Below are 27144 nucleotides of genomic sequence, written 5' to 3'. Positions count from 1 at the left end.
TTTCAAAAGCAAAAGGAGATTTATTGATGCTGTATTCATTATACATAGAATGCATGAAATGGGTTTACAAAAACGCGGGAAAGCAAAAGAAGCTTTTAAACCTTAAAAAGACAAACGAGAATAAAGAGCAGACCATAAAACAGAAAAATAAAGGCACGAAAAAAGAAAAACAGCAGAGTCTTCAGTTTGGATCTTTTTATTGTTTAAAAGTAGACTAAACTAGCTTGGTTCTTACCCTATTGCTTAATGGTTTTCTATTGATCTCAGAAACCTGACTAGTTTGTATAAAACCAGGCAATGAGAAGTGTACTTCTGCAACTGACAGAGCGATTTAAAAACTAGTGATAGTATTTTAAAATTGATGCTGCGGGTAACTGTTAGGCAGTGCTAAGGTATGAGAACAGGAGTGATGCGGTCGGTTTTCTGGATTCTTGGTAAAACTCTTGTCAGGAACAACTTAACACCTTTAGCACTTCTTCCTATGACAGAGGATGAAAGGATCTTGGTGTGTACACTCCCAGAGAGATAAAGAGAAAAGCAGTGGTCCAATAATCAATCTCTGATTCTTGAAAGAAAGTCTTTCAATCCTACAAACTAATAATTTGTTAACAATATCATGACCCACAGAGTCAAAGGCGGCATTTTGATCAGTGCTGACATGACAGTCATGTCAGTGCAGCCAGTGCTGTATTGCCTTTGTGTTTAGGGTGTTTGGCTTAAAGTAGCTTTTGGAACATATTTTACAAACAAAAAGGGAAATTAATAATCTGGTTGATTTTATTTTAAAGAAAAAAGTGTCAAATCAGCAGGTTATGTCTTTAGGATGCTGACATTTTTAGCACTGCAAAGTTCAAACTTGCATTAGGTTGTACCCATGAGGCTGCAGTTGTGGTCTGGTCGAAATGACTTACATTGAGGAACATACTTGCACTTAGATGTTTTGGATTATCTATCTGAAAATAACTAAATTAAACCAAAGAAGATCTAAAGTGATGGAAATGAAGGTGTTGTGTAAGAAATAGTTAAATACGATGCGTTAATCTGAAACAATATTTAGTGGATGGTCTGCAGATTTTCCCAGATAAAACGAGATGACAAAGAAATGTTAACTTCAGGTATGGAAAGCAGAGCCCCAGTGTTAATCCACTGGGCTGGTCACATGATCAACAAGAAGACGGAAAGAAAAGGAACTTCTGCTAGTATCAGTGTAATCCAATGGAAAAAACCGGCATGTAGATGATTTGGTCAAGGAGGTTTCAAACCTGGAGTGCAGTCTTGTTTGAATGCACCATGCAGATGGTTTGGTTTGGTTAAAGACTATTTGAAAAGATACTGCTTTCAGTCATCCTTTATGACTTTGCGATGATTGGTCAGACGTCTGCCAGTGTCATGCTGCTTCCAATTCCTTACAAAGTAATTTAAACCAGCAACACAGGACTTATCAGAGAGAGAACATTAGGAGGTTTCCTCAATAGATCATCAAAGCTTTACTGGATCTACTCAATTTGAGTTTTTATTGTCTGCATGGTTTGATTGTGGTTACCGTCTAGATGGTAAACTTCATTTTTCTAGTGAAGTTTTGTCTTTTGCCCCTTTTTTTTATACTAAATTGTTCTTGTATGTTTTATGTTGATTTTAAATCTATAAAATAGCTTGTGAAATAAAGGAAGAATGATACAATATTTTTTGAGGTTTAAGAGAGTTTCTAGTTTTAGAAGCTTATGAGAGTCTTACATTCAAAAATATTTGATATGGAATTTTTTTTAAATCATTTTCTTTTCAGCAAAATGAGAGATAAACTGTTGGAGCAACTGTGTTTATATTAAAGTCAGATCACTGATTCAACATAGATAATGTTTTTTCTTTCAAGAAAAATCGACTTTTTTTCTTCTTTTCCTTAATGCACATAAAGGTCTCTCCTTTCAAATCCAACGTTTACTGAACTAATTTCTTCCTGTATATTATTTTGAGGAATCGCCAAAGGACACAACAAAACATCAACTAAGAATAAACCTCTGCTGCGTTCTCACTTGCAGACAAATGCAGTCTGCAACACACGGACACACGCAAACACAAGTACCTAAAAAAAAAGGGCGGTGCTCGTAGTGGTAGTAAACATTTGAAAGGAACAGGGGTAATTCACTTGATAAATGTCAACTGAAATGAAGGTATCAGCTGAAAGCAATTTCCTCCTGCTTGCCTGCGCTCTGCGCCAGAGACTTGGGGAGATTTTCACCCCTCCATCGATCATGAAGCCTCTGTTTTAGGCCAAGATACACAATGCCCTCAAATTGCTGACATATGGACCTAGAATCACCGCGAAAACCTGCCATTTCCACCCCACCCTCCTCTGCCCCAGCCCAGCCACTCCTCCGCTAAACTCTTGTTTATCCAATGACTCCGGCCTCTTTAGGCCATTTAAGCAAAGCCTTTAGAGGAAGTGCTTGTTTGAATGCAACATGCAAGAAGCACGGAAGATCAAATTTGAAAAAAAGAAAGGCTTCCTAAATGGAGTAAAAAAAAATAAAAATAAAAAAAAAACAGACGATTTGGTTTAAACATTCCAAATCAGAGTTTGGGCAAATCGTAACAATGGTACGAACAATGTAACTATAAAAATAATTTTTCAAAAGTACTGCAACTACAGGAGTGTTTGGTGCTCGGCAAGTCTCCAACATTTCTTGGAAGTGACTTGGTTCTGAAACGCTCCTCATGCTGGGATTTTCTTAACTGCGCCTTTAGAAGTGCGTCTATTTAAAGTCAAAGGAGACTAAGTGCACAACATTAAAAGCCCCTTTCCCTAATGGACAACTGTGGCTCCTACAGCCAGGGCAATGAGGTCCGTGCACAGGAAAAGTCCATTATCACTCCAGCTAATGAAGGAGAGGGGGGGACTTCAAAACAGAACTGAATAAAATGAAAGGAAAACATGGCAGTCAAGATGACGCATTAGGCTTCAAAGCAGAGTATCTTTAATGGAGACCATCAATAATGTCACTTTCTTGATTTGATTGTTTCCTAAATAGAGATTTAATCCTAAATCAAGACTAGAAGAGATGTTTTTTCTGCCTCGTGCATCCTTTACAGAATCAATGCGAAACAAATGTTTGCAAACATGCTAACAATATCTGCTCGTGAACTTCCACATCTCTGGGACGAAGACAAACCTGCAGCCAGTTTACATTCAGACGGGTGCGCTTGGGTTCTGTAAACAGACAACCCCTGTGGCAAGGAGTTTGATTAGGAGGAGGCCCGCAAATCCTATTAAAAGTCCATTCGTCCCTTCCTCTGTGTTTGTTTGAAGACGGGAAGAGCAACAAGGGTGGAGGGAAGTGACGGGCGGTCTGTCGTTATTTCCGTGCAAACGTCTGTGGGTGCACTTAACGTGGCTAAATGCAGCGGCATCGAGCACCAACAATGCAGTCGTGAAGAGATGCCATATTCTGAGGAAGTCGCTTCGAGAACCTAGTTTAGGTTTCAGAGTCATTCAGGGCTTGTTTCAAACCGGCACATATAAAAGTTGTCGCTATTGTGTTGTGTCTACTGAGCAATATGGAAATACCAAACTGAAAACCTGCTATTTTTGCTTCTAACATCTGGCTTTTAGCCCAACAGCTCCTTTGTCTTTACTGCGAGCTGCTTGTCGATTTCCGCTGTAACATCATCCGTCATCTGCTGGATCTACAAAGGAAATAGAAGAATTGGTAATCAGAACAATGTCAGGGTGCATCTAGTTGGTTCAGCAAACATATACAAAAAATGTCAACTCTTTAGAGAGTCATCCTGGAGGTGAATCTCTTTTGAAATAATATATATTTAATATAAGTATATATATCATTTTGCGTCCTTGACCTCATACCTGCTTCTCTATGAGTCGCAGAATATCCTCTGAGTGCCCTTCTTTAGATTTTTTCACCTGGGAGACGGCGTTGGAGCGCACCGACCTCAGCGATTCTTTAGCTTTGTTGCTAAGCTGCTTGGCGAGCTTGGCGAGGTTCTCCCTGTGTTCTCGTGACACTCTGCCGGGAAGGAAGAAAAGGAAACATTTAAAGGAAGACAATGTGAGTGGATTAAACAATCCAGCGTTTCCCATGCACAGATTTTCTGTGTTTTTGTCAGACGAATGGAAGACCACTTTGGCGTGTTTTGAATCATGGCGTGCAGTCCTCCTCAAAAGACTTCAGTCCTGTCATGACATGTCACAATCCATTGTTCATGATGGGCATGGCCCATTGGACAGACCCGTCACGTGAGGACTGTGCAGTTTTGTTTTTGCTTTGATCATGTTTTAGGTTGTCCTCTGTCAGTCACTTGAGGTTCATGTAGCTGATCTTCTCCATCTTCCATCTTCATTTCTGTAAATTAGCCTCGGTGTATTTAAGTGTCTAGTTTTCAGATTTTCGTTGTCAGGTCATCTGCTTTTTTCACTGTTTTGGGCTTTGTCATGTTTGAGTTTAATTATTAAATATTTAAGTTTCTGCCACTTGGCCTGGTCTCCTGGATTTTGAGTCCTACACCACTAATTCTTAACATGTCAGGTCTTTCTGAGTGGCCACGCCCCCCTCTGGCTGATTGAGGACCTCTAAAAAAGAAAACATTGTAATTGGGTGGCATTGTTTACGCCCCATCATCTCGGTTTACGGTGTTGCTTCGGCGTTTCTACATTTTCCAAGAATTCTTAAATCTAAAATTCAAACCTCATTCAATGATGCTTCTTGTAGCATCAGTTGAGATGGAAGTAAGAGATGTTATGAAGGTATTCTTGAACTCCTGACGCCAACACAATGCCACATGATTTATCCACCTAAGCTTTCCACCACAAAACTGGCTTTGTTCTATTCAAGTCAAAAGGCAAGAAAGGTCTAAACAAGCCACCAACTTAACCCAGAGAAAACAAGTGTGTTCCCAGTAACATCCATCAATTCAAAAGTGCATTTTACTGGTTTAAAAAGCTGTTTTTCAGACTATATTCCAGCATCCACCCACAGAGGTGCGGTCATGCCAAATTGCCAGTAGTTGCTGTTGCTTTACTCCAGTTTTCTTGCACAATCCCTGTTTGGAAGCCATCACTGACTTTATATGAGAACTGGACCGAGAGAGAGAGAGAGAGAGATTGAGACGTCACCCACAGAATATGACTTCCTTACGGTTCCAACAAAATGAGGTCAATTCAGTTGCCATTTTATTTTAGCAATATGAACGCTGTCGTGTTGGATCCAAATGCCGTCAGTAAGCAGTGACTGGTCCAATTCGGTCTGAGTCAACATTTCTATGGCAACCACTTTCATCAATCAGGGTAAGCTTGTTGGAAGTCCAGACCCCTATAATCACTTGAAAGCAGGGTCGGGAGAAACTGTCAGTCAAACACCTGGAACGATTGATGTAAAACCACATACGTTTATCGAGACACCTGATTGGTCACCACGGAAAAAATATCAATAAAAAAAGTGATTAACAAGAACATGTCTAAAATCAAGCATCAGAGAAAGAAGGGTTATTCTGACAAATAGAATGACTGAGTAATAGCTGTTTATTTCTCTGTAGAAGTCGATGGGATTGTGGCTTCTTTGAACAAGTGGGCACTTCCTGTTTGCAACGTGAGGTGGGAGGAGTCAGTCATTCAGTCCAGTTCTCATATACACTCAATGGATCACTCTTAAAAATAAAAATTGTGCTTGAAAAAGCTTTATTTACTCAAAGAAATTCTACAAACTTAGGGTAGCCGGTAGTGATGGCAATGATACTTTTAATGGTAACCCATTAAAAAAACAATGGGGGAATATGAAATTCTGTCCTCGCTGGAGCGAACATGCTGCTCTTGTTGGAGTGGATTCTAATCCTTTTAGCTCTTCAATCACAGTAACAAACAGCAATCTGGTCACAAGGACTCCAGGCAAACATAAAGCCTGCATCATACCATCAACTTTTACATCCACTTTGCATTTGTTAATATCTCAGAGAAGGACTCTTTCCTGTTTTGTGCTCCTTTTTTTTGTGCCATCAATTAGCTTTTTTCAACTTGTTTTCGCAGTGAAAACTATTTGCAAACAATCCAAGTACAGCCTGTATTTACTGCAAACAATACTGCCTAATTACTGATTCCAGGGCCAATCAAGGAGTGGCTTCTCTTTGCAAATGCAAAAGGAGGCTTGGAGTGTGTCGAGTCTGATTGCAGAAGGGAGGCGGACCGACTCTCGTGTCCGTCCTTTACCAGACAAACACCTGCTGCTTCAAACACACACACACACACACTTGCACATTATAGAGGATGGCATACACACAGACGCAGGCTCATGTGCAAACTGTATATTTAAAAACATATTCACACAGAGCGGCGCGTCGACAGAGTGACGGATTGTTTTATGTCGGGATGTTTGATTTGGCTAAGGGAAAAAAACGGTGCGGCGCAGGAGAGGGCTCGCCAGAAGAGAGACTGACCCAACCTTCACATCAACAAACCCAGGGTCTCTATACATCTACAAGAAAAAGTCAATAAACCTGTCAGTTACAGCAAAGCGCAAAAAGATCAGTGGATTTATTAATGGAGTAAAACGTAAAAATCACTGTCTGGGACATTTAACCATTGTAATTCACATAATAGGCGAATTATTTTAATGAAATAAATTGTTTTTGCTGCATAAAAAACACTAAATATAAAGAAAAAAAGCATTTGAATATGATTTACTTATAAAAACTGATTAAGGAAAACGGCTATCATTACAGAGAAAAGCAAACAATAAAAAGGATTTTAGTCAAAGGTGTGTTTGTGTTTTCGACAAACTCACTTGGGAATGGCCACTTTGATAATCGTCCCGTCCACTTCTGGGTTCAGGTTCATGCTGCACTCTCTCAGGGCACGGGTGGCCGCCGTTACAGCCTAGGGGGGTGCGTAGAAAATAAAAAAAAAAAAAATGTCTTCACTCTCAGCGCCACAACTACAGGTAGTGGCTAAGCTTCAGCTGGTAGTCATTAAGGTGTTGAGTATGCATGTGTGTGTGTTGGACGGTGTGTCTGCGCGCGCGTCGGGGGAATCCCGTGTAGTGTGGAAGTGCCTCGGGCCACTGTCAGCGCTCGGCCTCATGGGAAATGGCTGAAAGGTTCCAGGGCAGAGAGCTGACCCCTGACAGCTCCACGGGAGAGTCTGCTTTAGCTTACGGTGGGTACATGAACACACCGACGAGTTTCACTTAGTGCTCATTTATTCTAATAAAGAGGAAGATTTATATTTGTTGAAATTATCACTTCAACTTTAAAAACTGTTCAATTAAATAATTTTACTCCCATTACTCCCAGGAGATTTTTTCCTTCTACATTATTGGATTATTTGATCTATTTAACAAATGCAAACGAACACACTCTACAGATAAGGAGTCACGTTTCATGGAAGATAACCTTGAAACAGCAAAGACATTTAGATTTTCCTTAAAGTTGTCTTGTTTTCAGACAGTTTGGGGTCAAAGGAAGAAAAATAAAAACTACATTTACCGGTATGCAGTATTAGTAAGATTTAATTCATAGAGAATACGGACAGAAGATTTTTTTTTTATGATGGCTGATTATATATATTGCAACTGTGGTTCAGTCTGTTTTGTATTTCATTTCCACTCTTTTGTACTGTTGTTTTGAATTTAATTCATTTTATATATCTACCTCATCCTTGTAAAAGAACAAAGGACCACTTAGACCCATTAGTTTTTCTAATTTCCTAAAAAAAATAAACGCACAGAAGGAAGATTTACAAAAAAATGTTTGGCTTTCAGAAGTTCTGATATTATCAAGTCCAAATCAAAAAATCCCTTTCTCCATCTTTTGTGTATTTGAGGGAGTCGAAGATGCCGATGTCACTCATCTATTTTTTATACTTTCCAGTAAACTCACATCCACAGATCCACATTTAGAGACATTTATTCACATTAGAGGATTTGTTTTGCCCACTTTCATGCAGATCTTATTAATCTGTGAAAATTTGACTGACTACATTTTGAAAATCACTTATATAAATTCATTACTTTGCTAAATAATAATTTTAAAAAATTGATTAAAAAAGACACAAAAGGGAAAAGAAAAACAGACATAAAAACAAATGGGCTAAAAATCCCTGGTATGTTTAATAACATACAAAACTGCCTCTATGTACAACATAATCCCTCAGGTTCCAAACACTACATTAGCAACAGACAGCAACAGTTTAGAAATATACAATGACGACTTTATACACAGCAAGGGAAAAGCTAAACCCTTCAAATCAATCAAAACAAAGTCACACTTCTGAAACTCTAGGACAATTCTCTGAGAAACTTTAGACAATGAAAATGTGTAATGGAAAAAGTCATACAATTTCCTTTTTTCTTCTTGTTTTTTTAACTTATTCTTCTCTCTTTTCTCGACAGCTCCTTCTGGCTTTATCCACCCGGGAAAAGAAATGGCAGCGAGATTAAAGGAATTTATTTGTGCACATTAAATGAATTCATGGGGGCTCCTTTCCTTTTGTTAAAGTCCTCCAAAAAAAAAACAAAAAAAAAACGGGCCTCCTCTTTCTCTCTTTGGAGAGCAGAGTGATCGATTCATCCCATACCTATGTTTGATTGTTCTCAGCATCAAATTCATCACCATTTCCTCTTTCTGACGACCGCTGTGGTGGTTACCAAAAAAAAAACCCCGACCGGATTTTTTTGAAGAGACTGGCCAGGTTCTGCTTAATATGTTGGAGAGGAAGAGAAATTACACTAAAGTATCACATCAAACACTCGTGCTTCAGTTCAAAGCACGAGGCGAGCAGACAGGAATGTGTGTGGGAGTGTGTGCGCATTCAAAAGAAAAAAAAAACATGAACACAATGTTTGGAAGCCTAAACAAGGAGATACACACAGTGTGTTTCTGAAACATGTTGACACGCAAAATCAAATTGCCCCCGGAATAAAACAACTTTTTCCTTTTTGTGTGTGTGTGAAGTATAAACTGAAACTGACAGCTGAGACGATGAGGTTTCTCCATCTTTATAGAAAAGAAAAAATAAGTTGTAGGGATTGTGTTGCAGTGGCTTCCTACACACACTGTAGTCCTTCATTGAGCCCCTATTGCAACATCTTGTTATGGATCCCAATAAATTAGGGAGGACTGTAAAATAAAAGGAGTGTAAACATTTAGAGGAAGAGCCATATTTCCTTTCCTCGCAAAAACGACACTCTAACCCTTAATCCATCAAGTAGGTAGAAAATTAGCAGCAGGATGCGATGCGCTGTCTTTCCAGAAACAAGTACAAGCATAATTTATAACATTGTTGTATATTTTATTTTTTCACAAATTTCTAAGCTTAATGCTGCTAAAACTGCTCATTCATCGTGAAGCACTTTCAACATTAAACTCCAAAATAAGAGCCTTACTTCCTGTTTCTACCACAGGTGAGAAACTAAGTCCCAATCAATACTTCACACCAAACCCACATAGAAAACAACCAGAAAGATCCCTTTAAGCCAGGTCTTGTTAGCTCCACTTTCCAGGCTATACTCTTAATGAATGAAAAACATTGGTAAAGGCTCTTCAGCGCCTGGTAATGGATAGGCATCATTATAAGCCTATTAGCTGTAAGCGCCGAGGACTCACCTCTATGTGGGACATGGTTAAAGCGGGACCTGACGCAGTAGCGTGTGTGAGTGACTTTCAGAGCGTGTGTGGTCTTTGGTTACATAAAGAAAGAAAGAAAAATGAAAAAAAAATAAAAATAACACTCATGGGAGAAACATGTAGCCTGAACCAGATTCAATCTGGATTTCCAGATCTAGAGGGTTGATAAATACTTTTACTTGTTTTGTTTTTTTTGTTTCTTAATTTTTGAATTGCCTGGTTCTTAGGTGGAGAACAAACAGGCCAAACCACAACCCTCCGGTGAGTCGTTAAGACAATGAAAGGTACCGGAAAATACTTCAGAGAAAAACTGATGTTTAGCATGAACGAAAAAGAAAGGCTTTAGTAAACATCTGCTCCTTATCGCACACGGGTATTGCACATAAATTCCTCTGAAAATGCATCTGTAGGGACATGCAGGTTAACCCAACTCATCTTAAGTGACACTTTTCACACACAAGTGCGAGGCAAAAGAACATCCACAAAAGCAGAGATACGCGTTTACATGGTAAACAGAAAAACGGTTCCGGCTATTCTAATAAAGAAAAGGAAACGGCAGAAAATGACAAAAGTTTCCAGTCTAAAGCATGAGGTGGGAATCCTTTGAGGCGTTTTATTTACAAAGGCTTTAAGGGAGGCCCTGAACCGTGACAAAAAAACAAAAATATCCATCATAAAAGATAAGACAGATTTAATCTATTACTGTTACATGAAAAAGGTGCAATCTTTTACTTAAAAGCTAAGAAAAAACTTAAATAACTTTAGGATCAGTTAACAATAGTACCAGCTTAGTGGCCTAGTGGTAGAGTGTCTACCCTGAGCCTGGGCCGTTGTGGGTTAAAATCTACAGTTGGGGCATACCAAAACACTCAAAAAAAAAAAAAAGAAACCGCTGCTTAACACTTAGGTTGGATTGGGGGTTTTAAACCACCACATGGTTCCCAAGCACGACTTTGACCCCTCCCTCCAGGGGAGAACAAATATCACACACCCAGGTGTGTGACAACTGATGGGACCTCAACTTTTTAAAGCAGGATCACAGAGTGATTAGAGCAATAGCTTTAATCAAAGTTAATCTATAGAAGGATTTTTAACTGCGGGATGACGTGAACGCTAATTGCTCAGAGACCTTGATCCTTTACAGAAATACGAGGAGAAAGAACAAGTGGGAGACTCATCAGGACCTTTTCAAGTTATCTAAAGAGAGCTGGTCTTTGGAAATGTGCACGCGTGTAGTTCAATGCGTCATATCCCCAAAGGCACAAAGAGATGAGGCCTACAAATGCCAAAATACGTTTCTTTGAGGGGGAAAAGAAATGTTGTCCACTCTAATCATCTAGAAGGGATAGATACTGATCTGTTAATGTTGTCTGAAGAAAAATTGTACACTAAATATTATTGAAATGGTACAATATTATTTATTCTAATTAAATTTCTTTTTCAGATATGTTTATACCTTTTGCTAACAGAGCAAATTTTGAATACATTTATAAAAAGGTAAGATGTATTGTTTTTAACCTTAGCAACGAAAATTAAACAAATAAATTCAACATTTCTTATTTGAACTGCTGAACATGTACTTTAATAAAAGTTAGTGTTTAGTACTGTTAAGACGATGAAGAATAAAACTTCCAAACTTTTAGTTTTTTCAAAAATAAATGAGAAAAAGAATGGTCCCAACATCAAACAGAGAAGAAACAAAAATAAAGTCAACATTCTGAAATTCTCTCCACGTACGATTAGGGATAAAGGAAAAATGAAGGAAGAGGGTGGGGGCACTTCAATTTTCTGGACCACCAGTATGGCACCCGCTGCAAAGTTAAAGACAATCTTTGAAGAAAACGAGGGGAAGAAAATGTAAAAAAAAAAAAAAAAAAAAGGAAGAAAAAATAATCCATTTCTTCTTAACCCTGGGGTAAAATGAGGTCACTTCCTATCTGTGACAACTCACATGCAGACACAGCACTGCAGCGCACACAAAACTTCTTTGCTATCTTTCACTCTCAGAACAAAGCACACCGTGAGCGATCAATCAATTAGCATCTGAGACGCAGGGCACAGAGGAAAGCAGTTCAGGTTTCATTTACACAGTGATGTTGGATCTCACTGCTGGTCTGGTTCACTTTTTCATCTGAGAACACCATTTATCTGTCTGTGCTTTGGATTGTTTTACCAAGGCTATTCTGTGTGTGTCCGCACGGAGACAAAAAAAAAACATTTGTGAAGCCTAATTTAGTGGATGTGTGCGTGTGTGTGTGTGCGTGTGTGATTGTGTCTTACTTCAGGAAAGTTGCTCATGTTGACGATGAGGAGGTGAGATGACTTCATGGAGATCTGACCCAACTCGTTGAGGGGAAACTTCCCATCGCAGGTCACCACTATAATGTGATCCAGAGCCCCTGAATGAACACAGGTCAGCATGATCACCTTCCTTATTCCTTCACAGACTATCTCACACATAATAGGCTGCATAACATACGCAGATCTACTCCAGGAAAGCATCACAGGCAACTTTTTTTTGTTAGAACATTCTACTTGATGGTAAAAACACCCAGGGAACAGTATCTATTTACACAAAAAAATTTGGGAAAACTGAATTCTTGCTTTCATGAAAAGAAAAAAAAGTTTTTTAAAAACACACATTTTCTCTTTTTTTTTTTTTTTTTTTTTTTTTTTTTTTTTTTTTTTTTTTTTTTTTTTTTTTTTTTACAATTTTTCATCATATTTTTATTCCAACAATTTTTGAAAAGCTGTTAAATTTGGTGCTATTCTTGTGTGCTTCAATGTTCCAGCGCTGAAATGAAAAACTGCATCAAATCAATTATTTACACATGAAGAAAAACAGATTAAGGTGCAACTGATGCCACAACAGAATTGTGCTCCAGAAACTGAAGAAGTGTCCATGACTTGCTTTCTCTTCATAGTCAATATTGAGAGAAACAGGTAAGTTGGCCAACAAACTTAGACTTCTGTCCTCTCCCTCTCTCCAGCCATCCATCCCTCTCTTCCATCTGGCTAACCTCAGACGCAGTAGTTTCCTTCTTCCCCATTTCTGCCTTACATCACCCCCTCCCCTCTCTTTTACCCCATGGGGGTTGTGCTGGTGTTGTGTGTGGAAAAGTGAGGTGAAGGGGAGGTGAGCCAGTGGTGTAATTTTCTCTATAAGATCAATCTATCATCTGACTTCAAGGGAGGAGGAAAGCAGAAATCGGAGATTAAACGCAGATGCAAAGTATCAAAAATAAAACGGTTGATGTAATAACACGGGTACCAACTGCTTCCCAACATCCCCTACTTTGATTTCAATCGCTGCTTTTGCAAACCATCTATAGCTTTGTTTATGCCCCTTATGCTCCAACAGTGAGAAGGTCTTTTCTTTAACTATCAAGAATCATCAGAAATGCTGCCGTTCATGTGAGGTGTTGAGTTTCTCCTGACATCAGTCTTTTATCAAATCATTTTTGATTTATACATGTCGGAATGATCAAACATTGGGATTTTTGACGTCTCTGTGTGAATGTTTTGTCTTTGGTCTTTTTTCATTCTTGGGTTTGCTTCCGCTCTCTCAAGGATCTTTTATAAAAAATAAGCTTTAGCAATCTTTGAATCATAAATTTAAAACAAATCTTTGTTTTGAAATGCCAAGTATGTTTTTTTTTAAATCTATTATGCAAAGATAGCTAAGATGTTTAGGAAGGGTTTTTGAAAGGAAATGCATCCCGATAGGAAGAAATATGAGAAATAATGCTAAATATCTTTAGCATTTTAGAGCAAACGTAATAATGTTACGAGTTTTAGTTTCACAAATGCCTTTAAATTAAAGCCAAAATAAACCTCCATAAATGTCTGTAGCCCTTGTGTTTCTCGTTTCCTACTTGGCTCAATAATAAAGTGCATTTATGATATTCATTTTTTTTAGGACAACTGTAGAAAGATTGATCATTAAAAGAGTTAATGTTCCTTTTTAGACAATTATTTCCACTTTGCCCATGATGGGGGTTCAATTATTTCTAGAATAGTTTAGAACTTTTTTTTTTTTTTAAACCCCGCCCAGCTTGCCCATTACCTGGATCAGGTGTGTTTTGCCAATAAGAAGCTACAAAGGCAGGTTAGTTGGAAAACATGTGTGATACTGGCCCTCAAGGATTGAAGTTTAACACTGATTTAGAAGAATAAAGTCCTCTGGAAAATGGAAAATCAAATGTTGAATGAAGTTCAGACACTATGAATTAGGGCTGTCAACAATTAGTCGACGACGTCGACTTATCGACTATAAAAGATCGTTAATGCTAATTGGGTACTGTCAACACATTTTATTTGTTTATTATTTTTTGTTGTCATTTTAAATGATTATAATAACCACAAGCCACAAAGTCATTGGGATCCCAAAGTACAACAGGAACTTTTGGAGGCGGTAGAGTCCTTCCCCAACCATAGAAGAAGAAGACAGACACTTAAGTTTCAGGCGGCATTCACATGGAACTTTTATGAACGCACTTTTATGAACGCACATCCAGCCAGTGTTGGACACACCAGGGGGGTATTCCAGGAAGAAGGTTATGCTAGCTCCCACAGTAAGTTTGAGGCTAAGGAAGTTGATAACCTCAGCTTTCGGTTCCAGAAATGGAGGTATGTTTCAGGGTAGGTCAAGTTGCCATGGCAACTCATGCTCTGAACATAACCTGGTCCGGAGCAGGTTTATTTGAAGGTTACTTTGTTTACAGAGAGGAGAAGCAGTATGCCGTGTCCATTTGAAGATGATTTAGTGGATGAAGAAGCTCAGATAATACTTTTTCCACCGTGAGGGGGTGAAAAGACCACATATGGATGTTGGAAAAATAAACTTTTTTACTTTGATCTAACTTAATTATTTGCTTCAGTTAAGATAATTAAAAATCTTTTTTTTGTTAAGTCAGTTTAAAAATAACACGTAGTTTTCAGACAGTTATTTTGCTTTCATTCAAATAAATTCAATTAAGTAGGTGTAACTGTGGTGCTGCTGTTAGATCGCCACCGCAAGGAATTTTGGGATATCATTCCCTTTGCCTGTCTGGACGGATGGATTTGGGTTTAAGTGTGGGTTTTTGACCAAATGTGTTTAGTTGTTTAACTGTTTTACTGTGTTTTGACGAGTTATTTTGTCCTATTTTGCTCAAGTCTCTGCACCATGAGAGTAAAGGAGAGGATGATGAGTTTATATAGCACCCCTACAGTCAAACAATATATTGACAATGTTGGAAAATTCCTAAATGAATGAACGCAATAAGCACATACTGTTTTGTTCTTTTTATTGTCATAAAAATGAGTATCTGCCGGCTCAAACTTAGACATATGAGAGTTCAAGAATTATAATTAATCAAGATGGAAAAAAGATTACTTGAATTGGAGTAATATGACATTTAGTTAAATAAATATGTAAATTTGAGTTGTATTAACAATTGTTGAGTTTTATAGACGTAAGAAATTAGGTTGAATAAATTTAACTCAATTACTTACCAATAGAAGTAATTAATTTAAGTTGGCCAAATTGGATAAGTTATATATATATATTTGCGTCACATGAAAATGGAAATAAGATCAGAAACTCGTGCGTTTACTTTGTCTGTTCTTCTACTACATGCAGAAACTCTTTCTTTTGCGGATGCAGCCGTATTACTTTTTTGATGGACATATAATCTTCATTCGGTGTCATTAATCTCAGACTTCGTCTCACTGAAGTATAAGCACTTTATTTTTTTCTCCACGCGTTTCCATGGTGACTCCGGAAATCGGCGATCTATTGTGAATGTCTTTATGTACTTGACATGCACGTGCATTAACCCAGGGTTACCAAGTCGAGCGTAATTACGGCAACTCATATCCGGTCTTTTGGAACCGACATACCCAGAGTAAGCATGTTCAGGCGGATTTCAGCCAGAGTTCAGGGTTAAAGTCAGGGTAGTTTAAACATGCTTCCTGGAATACCCCCCAGACCAGCGCCACACATCCAGGTAGCAACAGGGAAAAGATTCTTCTTGTTGTTTTGTATTTACTGTTTATTAGCGCTCGTCTGCCATCTACAATAGGAAGATGTGCGCAAAGTCAAAGCAGTGCAAATCCCTCAAATCTTTCTCCACAGTTTACACAGCTCTGTTCCTATAAATGTCAGTTTTGGAGTCATATTAATCCGTCTGGACACAAACAGCAATTATTATTGTCTTGATCATGTTTACAACGGCTTGTACTTCTGTGTTTTGAAGCGGACGTTACTTCCAAATCCGAGTCCCCGATTGGTCACAGTGCTGCGTTGCTGCGATTTAATGTGAAAAAGTTCAACCTGTTGAACTGTCAGTGTATGATCAATGAACGTCCGGTTTGTATGTAGAGCTCGTGACCGGTCTTAAAAATTTGCGTAGCGACGTGCGATCATGGGCGTTACAGTCGCAGAAGCCCAGAATTCTGGTCTACACCCTTGACTGTAGACTGGGGAGGGGCCAGAGACGGCTGAAAACGCTTCCACAGAGCATCCTCAACGTGTTTCTAAAAGGAATGAGATCTCTGTCAATGATTGAAGAGGATGGATTTAAAGAAATGATTGGGCTGCTGCACCCTGGATACCACCTAAGTCACTTTTGCAAACTAACGGAGGAAAATTAATTATAGAATTTTTCACTGTTTACTAATTGCAATACAGTAAAACACATGTTCATAAAAATATTTTTTGCTCACTATTTCTATGGGAAGTTTAGACAATGATTTAGTGCAAGGATCAGGAACCCTATAGCTTGTGAGCCAATTATGTCTTTTTAGTGCTAGCATAAAGCTTATATAGGACCTTAAACTTTTTATATTTAATAAGTTGAAATCTAAATTCGTGAACTATACATGTAAAATTTCCATTTCTGTGAATGCATCATATGCTGAGCATTAGCAGTATACCATACATGACGCGAGGCTCCATGGACTGAGTACCAGCACTGTCACATTTTGTAAAAAAAAAAGAAATTGCACATTATTTTATGTGAACAGTAATCGCTGACCAATCGGCCACTGAAATAATCGTTAGTGACAGCCGTACTATGAATGAAGCCTAAAGTTAATACACAGTCTAAATATATATACAAATCCTGTGTAGAAAAAACTGCTACTTTAATAAATGTACTTTATTTTACTTTATCCAAGTAAAATAGTTGTTTGGAAATTTAGGGGCTCATATTTTATTTTGTTCTCAGGTTGAATGAATTATTTTCTCTTGAATTCAATTAAAAAATAAAAACTTAAACAGTCATATCTAAAAGGCCAGAATTCGACAATCAAATAAAGCCTTTTTAACCATTCGTTTCCATGGTTACCTTGCTGCTTGTTCTCACAGCAGGAGCCCCTCTGACCAAAGGCAATATTTCTTTAGACCCCTTTTCCAAACCTCTTACCAACATATGAGATTAGCACATTTTAGTGGGTACATGCAGATAAGAGCACATTTCTCATAGCACACAACAGTATACTTTTAAATGTGGTCCTATCCACGCAGACAATCTCTCATAGGTTTAATGAGAGCCAGATGAGAGGCTCATGGAACAAACCCGTTCAGATAACTGACCTCATTTCATTCAAACATCTCATCTCTGCTTTGGGCCTTAAGTCCGGCTGCTTTTGCTGGATTACCGTGCAGCTGGACGGAGAAGAGAAAGACGAGCAGGCCATGGGAGCGCCGCGAGGAAGAACGAAAGAATGGAGGGATGAATGCACAAAAATTAGTGGAGAGGAATGGAAGCGAAAAGAAATCCAAAGAAGTGACTTTTGAGATCAATACTGTGAAGAAATGCAACCCAAAGGTTGAGAAAGAAATTCAAAGATAAAATTATGGATGGGGAATGGAGAGTTATTTGTTTCAGAACAAAAGAAAAGGGCATTGGTGGTCTTATCTTTTAAGTGGGACAATAACAGATCAATGACAAAGCACAGGAATGAATTGAAACCCGTACTATCCTCTGCATGTTTAACACCCAGTACAGCAAGGCCAAAGTAAATCAGAAATCACACATGTTAAGAGAAAAAGAACAGACAAAACTCAAGAAAAGTTCAGTCTGAAGTCTGCTTTTGGCTGCAGTCTCCTCCTTTGGGAACTTTATTACACCCTCTTTTGAATCCATCTCCTAGTTGTTAGAATCCAGAGACAAAGGGTCGTGGCCTGGATGTAGTTGGGGAAACAGAGGCCAGAGTGGGGTCGAGGCAGTGTCACAAGGGGATCTCCTCAGATTAAGCCTTTGAGCACTTTACAAGGTAGATGAAAGCACCAAGAAAGTCTTTTATTTTGAAAAAAAAAAAAACCTGATGAATGCGTTTAGAACATCAGAAAAACAGGAGTGATGGCTTAGAGCTGCACTTCACTGTGTGATTTATTTAATACTCTCATTTGTTTAATAAGTCAGTAACATGTTTCACACTGTCACCCTTTTCCTCTCTTTTTTGCTTGTTACGTTTCTTTGTAGAAGTTTTATCTACTCTTAATTGCGTTTCATTTGACAATGGACAAAAATAAGTATTTTACTGCTTTTTAAACCTTGACTTAAGGCAAAGACTTAAACAAGGAATCTTTATAAAGTGTTGTATATCTAAAGATCCCCTCAAAGAATCCTTTGAATCCTCCACTCCAATCCAACCAAAAATAAATCCTCCCACTTGACTTTTGTTTGTCTTCAAACAACTTTTGAATAAACCCATGACTTGTGCTCAGCAAAACATTACCCACATTCAAAGACTTACTTAAAAGCCAAAAACAAACTAAAGTCACTACCGCTTAAACACCATTAAGGGGGTTGACAGGTACGAGTGCTGCATGTTTTGGGTTGTCCAGACCCATGCAGGCATGTGGACAGGAGCGGCTTTGTCTTCAGGGGTGCGCAGATGTGTCTCGGTGTTCCCTTGAAGCTCGTGTGCCCACCTCATAAGACATTGCGTAACCCTTGTGCTATCCTAGACACTTTAACATTGGGAGTTGGGTCATCTAGACCCACTAGACAGTGCGCTATACCTTTTTTCTTCAATGATTTGTGATCTTCACTGGTTTCCATGGATTACATGAAATCTTTCCACCTTTGTCATGGTAGGGAGAACACATCAATGTAAGGTGGGGTCATCTAAGATAGCACAAGGGTTAAATGGAACGTGTGATTGTCGTGTGTGTGGTGAGTGTATTGTGACATGTTTGTAAGGATGGTGTAAGTCACCTGCACTTATGACGTACGGGGGAAGCTGTTGTACGGTGTCCTTAAGCCACACTCGACTGGACAGTTAGGACCGCACACTGGCTCCTTGCTGACCACATGCAAGTGCTGGACGCATGAGGTGTGATCTGCACGTGATGTGACAGTAAGATGCCCACACAAAACTACGCTCCGATTGTCTGATTTCTTCATTTCTAACAGCCAGGTTGCACACATGGAACGTGCACTTATCACTAAAATGGGCCTAATGAGCTCCCTGCACAGCGTGTAGGATTCAGGTGTGTGTGTGTGTGTGTGTGGTCAAATAAAGAAAAATCCATACAATGTGCCATACTGTACAGCTGTTGTTTCAATGTTTGGAACAACGTGTGCTTGTACATTTTTGCTCTGTGGATTCACTGAGCGGTCCAAGACCTTGCAGTTTTCTACAGCCCACCTGTGTGCCCTTTACAGATTTGCCCATTTTTTACCTGCAGACACCCCATATCCACCTGTAAGGGCAGTTGTGACAATGGCACTATAGGGATGCATATGTTCTGGGATTCTGTCCATCAATCAACAGAATTGATTGACATAAAGTTCTGCAATGGTGACTTTCGCAAAATGTAATTGTTGATGGAAGATTTACATATTTTCTTACATTTATATATTCTCCAGCTGTAATTTCTTTTGATGGGATAATTTTGACACACACAAAAAAAACAGACATTTTTTTGCACAAATAGGGGTAGGCCTTTGTTTAGCATTAAAACATAAACTTGAGCTAAATTTTTGCTTTTCTATGGGTAGATTTACATCAAACTGGAATATACATATATGTGTGTGAGAAAAATTCATATTTTAGTCAAACAGTAGAAGTAGGGATATGAATGTACAATCACAAAAGTAAAGAAGGGGGCTTATTAAATTTTAAAATGCTAAGCTGTTAGTTAAACAAGTATTATTATCCATTCATTTTATTTTTTATTTTTTCGCTTTCCCCCTGTAATACCCTCTCTTTTATTACATGCACCTGATATTTGTGTTCAACATCTTATTTAGACACAAATGTATTTATGCACTCTTTAGAGGCTACTGCTGTTAAGAAACTTAAGAGGACAAACAAAAAACAAAAATAAAAGACAGACACTCAGACAGAGGTGGACTACCTGGTGAGGTTCGAATGCTGAGGCTGCGCGTGAAGTCATCTTTGAGCGCATAGACAACAGCCGCCATCTCCTCTTTCAATTCTTCAAGGTCGATGATATCTTCCACCAAAGCAGATTTAATGTTCACTTTAGCCGAGGGACCCTTTGCCTTATCTTTGAAAATAAAGGAAAGGTAAAAGAAAATGAACATCAATCAGAGTTTCTTGCTAACTGAAGTATGCAAGTGCAACCTGTTTCTAGATGACGGACCTTTTTTGGTGCCGTAGAACCTGCATGCAGCAGCAGGGAGATGGACGGTGCCAGTGCAGGCTGAAGGTCTGACATTGACCACGGCGGTGACCACGAGACGAGATCGGGAGATCAGGGAGCGGCACAGGAGAGGCTGCAGCAGCCTCAGATGATTCAACGCCATGTCTGTAAAAACAACATCACAGATATGATTGTCTGAGCTGGCATCTGACTCAAAACTGTACGGCTGTAAAGCTCCGAGATTGCTCGTCCTTTTTACTGCAACGGTAATGTTAGGGTTGGGATGTGAGGGGCTCTAAGCTAGTGGGAGAGCTTGCAAACAGATGGATGATGGGAAGTAGGGGTATGCTTATTTTATGCCAACAGTCCCACCACAACTTTGAGACGAATTTCTAATGAACTCCTGCTGCTCTGCAGAAACTGTCCTCGAAAATGACAAATATCTTTACATAAAAACAGCCTAAACACCATTAAAAGGCCAATGGGAGCACATCTGGGGGATGATCGGAGAAGGAATTTAAATACTAAAAACACTCCCTTTATTGCCTTGGCTCTATACCTGGGAACAGTAACACAACACATGCGGTCTGCAGCAGACCAATATTTAATGAGAATATTGCTGGTGGGAGGAAAGAAGGCCTTGACAAGAAAGTGGTTACAACCTGATGCTCCAACAGTAGATGATTGGTATAAAACAATACATGACATTTATGTTATGGAAAGACTGACTTTTGCAATAAAGATGCAAACAGATAAAGGTTTGAGATGGTGGGCAAAATGGGTCAAATATATTGGACCTCTTAGACCAGACCTTCTTTAATTCTAACAAAAAAAAATACTTCTCTATTACAAGATAACAGATAATGTGGGTTTATTTTATTGACTCATCTTTTTTGGATAAGAGTGTGATTGACAGCTGCTCTGTTTGTTTTTTTTGTTGTTTTTTTGTTTTTTTTCTGTTCATATAAAAAAGAGGGGAAGAGTACAAAATGATCAAAAACGCGCATTCTGATTTACTGACTGAAAATATATTTGATGTAAAATGATGTGCAACTTGGAAACAATGTAACAATGATGTAAAAGTTGATATTCCCTGTCAAAAATATAAATAAAACAGGAATAAGCCCATTTGAAGGGAAAAATAAATAAATAAATAAATAAATACTAAAAACACAAGGACTAATGCAACTTTACTTGATTTTCTAGTTGTCCTAGAGCAACATGTTTCTTTTTCTGTTTCTCCTTATTTAAAAATTAAACCTTAAACTGAATGGAGCAGGAGATCTGAGGGACCAGGATGAGGCAGCCCTGGCCTTATGCTGCTAAGGAGACACCTGCAGAAAGCCTTTTCACCAGTGGTATATAACAGGGTGGTTCAGAAGGGCCACACCGACAAGGATGGCTCATCAAAACCACAGAACAGATTATTCACTCCCCTCTTTAGACAGACATTTACATTCATGACTGCAGGAGGAAGTAACATCAGAGAGACAAACACGTTCCAGTTTGTTCCAACCCAGAAGCTGTTGGAAGCACAGGGCCAAATATCACAACTTTCAAAATAAAGTGGGTTTTTTTCCAGCGGAAAGCGGTGGCTTAGGGCAGTAAAAGTCATTTAAAAAATCTACTTCCCTACACTTTTTCTCTGGGGATAAAGACACAAGCAAACTCTCAAACGTGCAGCCACACTGTTACCATGGTGTTCTTATTCAAAGAGGTTTATTCTCAATATCCTTACGTTTAGGAAGATAATGCCATTTTGATTGATGTTGTTTGACTATTTATCTACATTTAGATTTTTTCGAATTTAAGTCAGTCACACTTTTAGTCTCTTACAAAGTTGATTTGGGAAATTTTGCACTAAGAATTCTAATGTTTCTGTGGATTAAGGTTGCTGGGCAATTGGCCTATTACTTTATTCTACTCCAAACAGTCCTAAAAAGCATTTAAAACAGTTCAGAGCTGCACTCCCATCATTTTTTAAAGGAGGCAATACCTCGTTTGAGCCAGCAAGAGGTACACCTTCTTTTAACTTTTAAAAATATAAGGTCTTCTTTCCACCTTAAGAAAACGGGGAACGTTTGCAGGCTGTTCAATATCATTTTCAAAAGGAAAAAAATATTGGTAGAATCTACAAAGACAACAAGCAGTAGCAGTGCTTGCAGCAAATGAACAACTCCATCTCTAAATATCTTAATGTTGAACTTCATTTTCGTCTCCTTTCAAAACATTCTTTTTTTATTTCTTTAAGGTAAACTTAGATGTACCAGCTCAGCTTTCTGTTCCAAATACTTCTGAAAAAAAGAAAGAAAAAAAATGCAATTTTTATGTACTGTACTTTCAAAAATGCTAACAAAAAGTGAAATCAATAAATATTTGTCTAAAGTTACAAATCTTTCTACAGTCCAGACCAAACGTTTGGACACACCTTCCCATTCATTTGAATGAGAAGGCATGTCCAAACTTTTGGTCTGTACTGTATGTCCACTTGGTTGGTACAAACCAAAACACAGATTGGGTTTTGTGCCCACTTTATCGACTTACATTTTTTGTTTAGCATTTGTTAAACATTTGAAAAACGTGAATTTAGTTTTATAATCATATAAGGCAAAGTAAGAAGAGAAATTCAAATAAAGTGGAGTCAAAAATAATACTAAGAAACAGCATTTCTTTCCAGCTACAAGCTAAAAATACAATATACCGTATTTTCCGGACTATAAGTCACTGCGGAGTATAAGTCGCACCAGCCCAAAAATGCATTATAAAGTAGAAAAAAACCCGGATAAGTCGCACTGGACTATAAGTCGCATTTTGAAGGGAAATTTATTTGACAAAATCAGAGACCAAGAACTAATAACTTGCACAACCTCATATGACACAATCATAGCAGACTGTTTATCTCATAATTTCACAGTAATTCTTTCTCATACTTATTTATTTATTCCTTTCATGAAGTACCATTGGCCAACTAATTCTTGGTTGTCATCCTGTATTTATAGAAACAGTTGTCATTTTTATTGCATTTCTGAATCTATGAAATCATTGGAAAATAGAATATTATGTTTTTAGCCTTCAAGATCTTACTGTAAAAAAAGGTTTGCTGATTCTCTGAGTCACTTAACATCCTCTTAACACTTAACATACCTCATACATCAAATTGACCCAGGAACATCATCTCTGTTCCTCACAAATGAACATAACAGGAGGGTTAACAATGTATTTATTTCAATTTATTTCTAATATAAGTCGCTGCAGAGTATAAATCGCACCCCATGCCAAACTATGAAAAAAAGGGCGACTTATAGTCTGGAAAATACGGCAATTCCTTTTAAAAACACAAACCTATAAACATAAACTTTCGCAGCTGCATTTATTTAATATTTATTTATTTATGTAATACGAATGTCATTTTTGATAATAATTTTCATAATAATTTTTAATAATTTAATACAAATGTCATTTTGTATGTCCTTTTTTTATGTTGAATTATATAGATTATTTCGGAATGTCGTTTTTTGCTGCCACAGATAAATAAAATTTCCCCATAGTGGGATTAATAAAGTCATCTATCTATCTATCTATACATCCATCCATCCATCAAACTGTAAAACAATTTGTGCAATACTCTAACAAAAAGAAACACAAGCACAGTAGCTGATCATGTTTTCCTAGACACTTGATCATATTAACCCTTGTGCTATCTTAGATGACCCCACCCTTACATTGACGTGTTCTCCCTACCATGACAAAGGTGGATAAAGGTGGAAAGATTTCATGTAATCCATGGACACCAGGAGAGAGATCACAAATCATTGAAGAAAAAAGGTTCAGAGCACTGTCTAGTGGATCTAGATGACCCACCTCCCAATGCTAAAGTGCCTAGGACAGCACAAGGGTAAAAGACAGGTAAGATAAATTTCATTTTGAGAAGATCTTATAAATTCCAAATATGAATCTCTTCAAAAAAATCCCTAAAGAATATTTCCCTGGACGTTCTTGCAATACGTGCTTGTGGAGATTTTTTAAAGTTCATTTTAACGAAGATCCTCTAAATAAAAATAATAAAAAATTAAAGAACAACACAACAATGCAAGTTAAGCTACTGTCTTTAGAAAGACCTTCACCATACAAAGTGCTTTTTTTAAATCTCTGTCTTAAAGTTCAAATACTGGAAAAAATAAACAATGATGCCCAACAGTTTGACATGTATAGATAGTCAACCTTTGAAGGAATAAAAATGCACAGTTCTTCACCAATTTCCAAAGTATAGTACTGGAATAATTTCACATTTTCACAATACCTTTGAAAAATATCCAGGAAGTAACTTTCACCGCCCCGCAACAGGCTGGAGACCTGTTCAGGGTGTAAACCACCTTTGCCAAACAATAACTAGGTAGGCTCCGGCAATCCCATGACCCACCCAAAAAAGGGATTTAGCAGGTGTTGAAGATGGATGGATGGTAACTTTCGCTTTTTATTTCAGCTTCTAACATTGCATCATTTCCTTCAAATTCATCAAAAAAGTGCAGAAATGTTCCCCTCAAACATCCACGACACAAAACCTCACCAGCTCTCTACAACTAGCAGGTTTCCTGACAAGACGATCTGATTTGTTGCACTGTTGCAGAGCAGATAGGCAGAGATGGAGTACGGTGACAGATCTCCTTTGAGAGGTATTCATGCAGGAAAGTGTGGCACAGGTGTTCAGTGGGATACTGTTCACTGTTACCCTGTAGACTTTGCAGCAGCTGCAGGCACACTTCTGCTTTATCCAGCACCAGGAGACAGCTGCCGAGCCCACATGATCATTCTGCTTGCTTTAGAAAATAACACAGCATATCTGATGCTGAAGATCTGGCGCTGCTCTAAGGCTCTGCCTTTTTAGAAATACTTCCTTGTTGCAGGGTTTGATGGGAGTCTATAGATTTTTTTTCTCGTGAAGAAAGAAAAGTTAGGAAATTCAACCAAGTAGAGCAACAAGCTAACATGCAATTCCGTTTATTTCTAACTAAGGACAAAAAAAAAATCCCAATATTTGAAACTAGAATTACATGCTAAAATAATATCAGTTATTCGGTTCTATTCTACAAAACTCAACAGACAAGGTCATGCGCATTTTAATCAGAAAAAGAAATATGAGTTTCATTATTTTTTTTCATTTGTAAACGACTGTTCTTAAATTAAAAAGTGCTTTTAAACTAATACATAAAATATTAGACCATAAGGAACATGTCTAATCAATATTTTTTTTCAACTTTAATACTGATTTAAACCTCAAATCTTTTTATTTTTATTCTTTCTAACCCTAATTTTTCTTCAAGCATTTAAACGGATATAAAAATGGATGTAAACAATAATAATTAGCATTATATGTCGGAAATATATATATATTCTTTATGTTCAGTAGGGGTGGGTGGATCGATCTGAGTATCGATAGTATCAATACCAAGGTGAAGTATTGATACTACCATGATGAGATTGATACTTTCAATACTTTCTTGATAGTTTTTCTTTGACAGTAAAGAGCTTGAATACAGTTTTTTCTTTTTGTTACATTGTAGTAGCGGTTTTAAAATGTTTGCACTAGTTACCGTTTCCCTCTTATTATTATTGCATCATGCCATTACTAATATACATGTTCTATATTTGCTGTATGTTCAGTTCAGATTGCTGTGATTAGTTAACAAACATTTGTATTTGCCAAAGTCTCTGTCCTCTGTCCTGTGTTTTATTATACACTTAAAGAACAAAAAATGTGTATTTCCCAAAAAAATGTATCAAACATTTAAAAAAAAAAGTATCGGTATTGGTATCAATATTGGCGATTACTTGGTATTGGGTTGATACCCAAATTCCCAGTATCACCCAGCCACAATATTCACAAACGATTGAGGAGAAACATTCACCTTAAATTCCTGAAAGAAATGATTATCCTAAAGTATATTTATAAATAAACTTTATCCAAGAAAACTCAATAGTTTTTAGATGGGAACATTCCAACAGGAGTCTTAGGTTTAACGTTGCAGCGACATGTTTCAACTCGTGGTGATTTTGCTCATGCGCTGATTTTGCAGAACACGTTTAAATTAGCATTTTGGCAACGTAAAACTTAAACGTTTCGCTGTTTTCCGCTTTCTGCAAACACTTGAGTGATTATTTTACGACTAATTTTGCAACCTGTAGCCTTTTGTTTTCAAAACTATATTTCACTTTCAACAGCTAATAATGTAGCATAAGCATTTTTAAAAACATCCTTCAGAGTTTAAACATATTTGGCACATGCTATTAGGTTTCTATCAACTTAGTAAGTCTTTCCTTTTTACTGATTATTAATGCCAATAGGATACATTCAGCTGTTTTGTACAGCTAAACTACTAACTGTAGCTAGCAGTTAGTAACTGTTGAGCATTTATTGATTTTTATTTTTAGCATCAATCAACTTTATAAAGCTTCCTATGCGTTAGTAACAACGTTCATGTGGCAGTAAAGAGCCATAAGCAGTGTTTGGCGACGCTTCCACAATCAAAACACGCTTTTTTTTTTGCAGGTCTGCTATGCTAAATGGACTCTGCGGCTCGTCTTCCTTACAAAAAACACACACAAAAAAAATAACTCCAACTATTTATTTATTAGGCATTATACAATTTTTAATTACGTAACTACTGCAGAAAACAGAAGACAAAACTTTGTACATCGCATTGTACTTACTTGAATCTCAAAGTCGAAGTAGGGAAGAAGGGTAAATTGACACATATGTCGTCATCAACGCGCGCCTGTGTGGCTTTATCAGTATACGATGCATTTAAGTCACGAGTTACACCGTATGAGCGGAGTTGTGTGTGTAAAACGGACCAGAGCGGAATGGTGGACGCCTAACTTCAAAACATTTGCCTCCAGTGACGTATGCAAGCGCCCAT

At 37.8% G+C, this 27144-nt stretch overlaps 1 protein-coding gene across 1 annotated transcript; it reads right to left on the bottom strand.

Moving 5' to 3' along the window:
* Positions 1-27031, bottom strand: mrrf (mitochondrial ribosome recycling factor). The gene is made up of 7 exons (XM_004074828.3): positions 26936-27031; positions 20228-20392; positions 19979-20131; positions 11905-12023; positions 6786-6877; positions 3860-4019; positions 1-3681 (listed from the first exon to the last, which is right to left on the bottom strand). The coding sequence occupies exons 2-7, from the start codon at positions 20388-20390 to the stop codon at positions 3604-3606; spliced, it is 765 nt and encodes a 254-aa protein (XP_004074876.1). The 5' UTR covers positions 20391-20392; positions 26936-27031; the 3' UTR covers positions 1-3603.
* Positions 27032-27144: the final 113 nt, after the last annotated feature.

Source organism: Oryzias latipes, chromosome 12 (genome assembly GCF_002234675.1).
Source record: "Oryzias latipes chromosome 12, ASM223467v1".
In the NCBI taxonomy this organism is placed as follows: Eukaryota; Metazoa; Chordata; class Actinopteri; order Beloniformes; family Adrianichthyidae; genus Oryzias; species Oryzias latipes.
The sequence above is the reverse complement of the archived record's forward strand: the minus strand, read 5'-3'. Positions and strand labels throughout refer to the sequence as shown.

Excerpts from the sequence above, each read along its gene's own strand:
- mrrf (XM_004074828.3), bottom strand. The coding sequence starts at position 20,390 with ATGGCGTTGAATCATCTGAGGCTGCTGCAGCCTCTCCTGTGCCGCTCC. Across the intron at positions 12,024-19,978 it reads CAGCATTCGAACCTCACCAG|GGGCTCTGGATCACATTATA; the intron begins GTAGTCCACCTC and ends GTGTTCATTCAG. Across the intron at positions 4,020-6,785 it reads ATCAAAGTGGCCATTCCCAA|AGTGTCACGAGAACACAGGG; the intron begins GTGAGTTTGTCG and ends CCTTCCCGGCAG.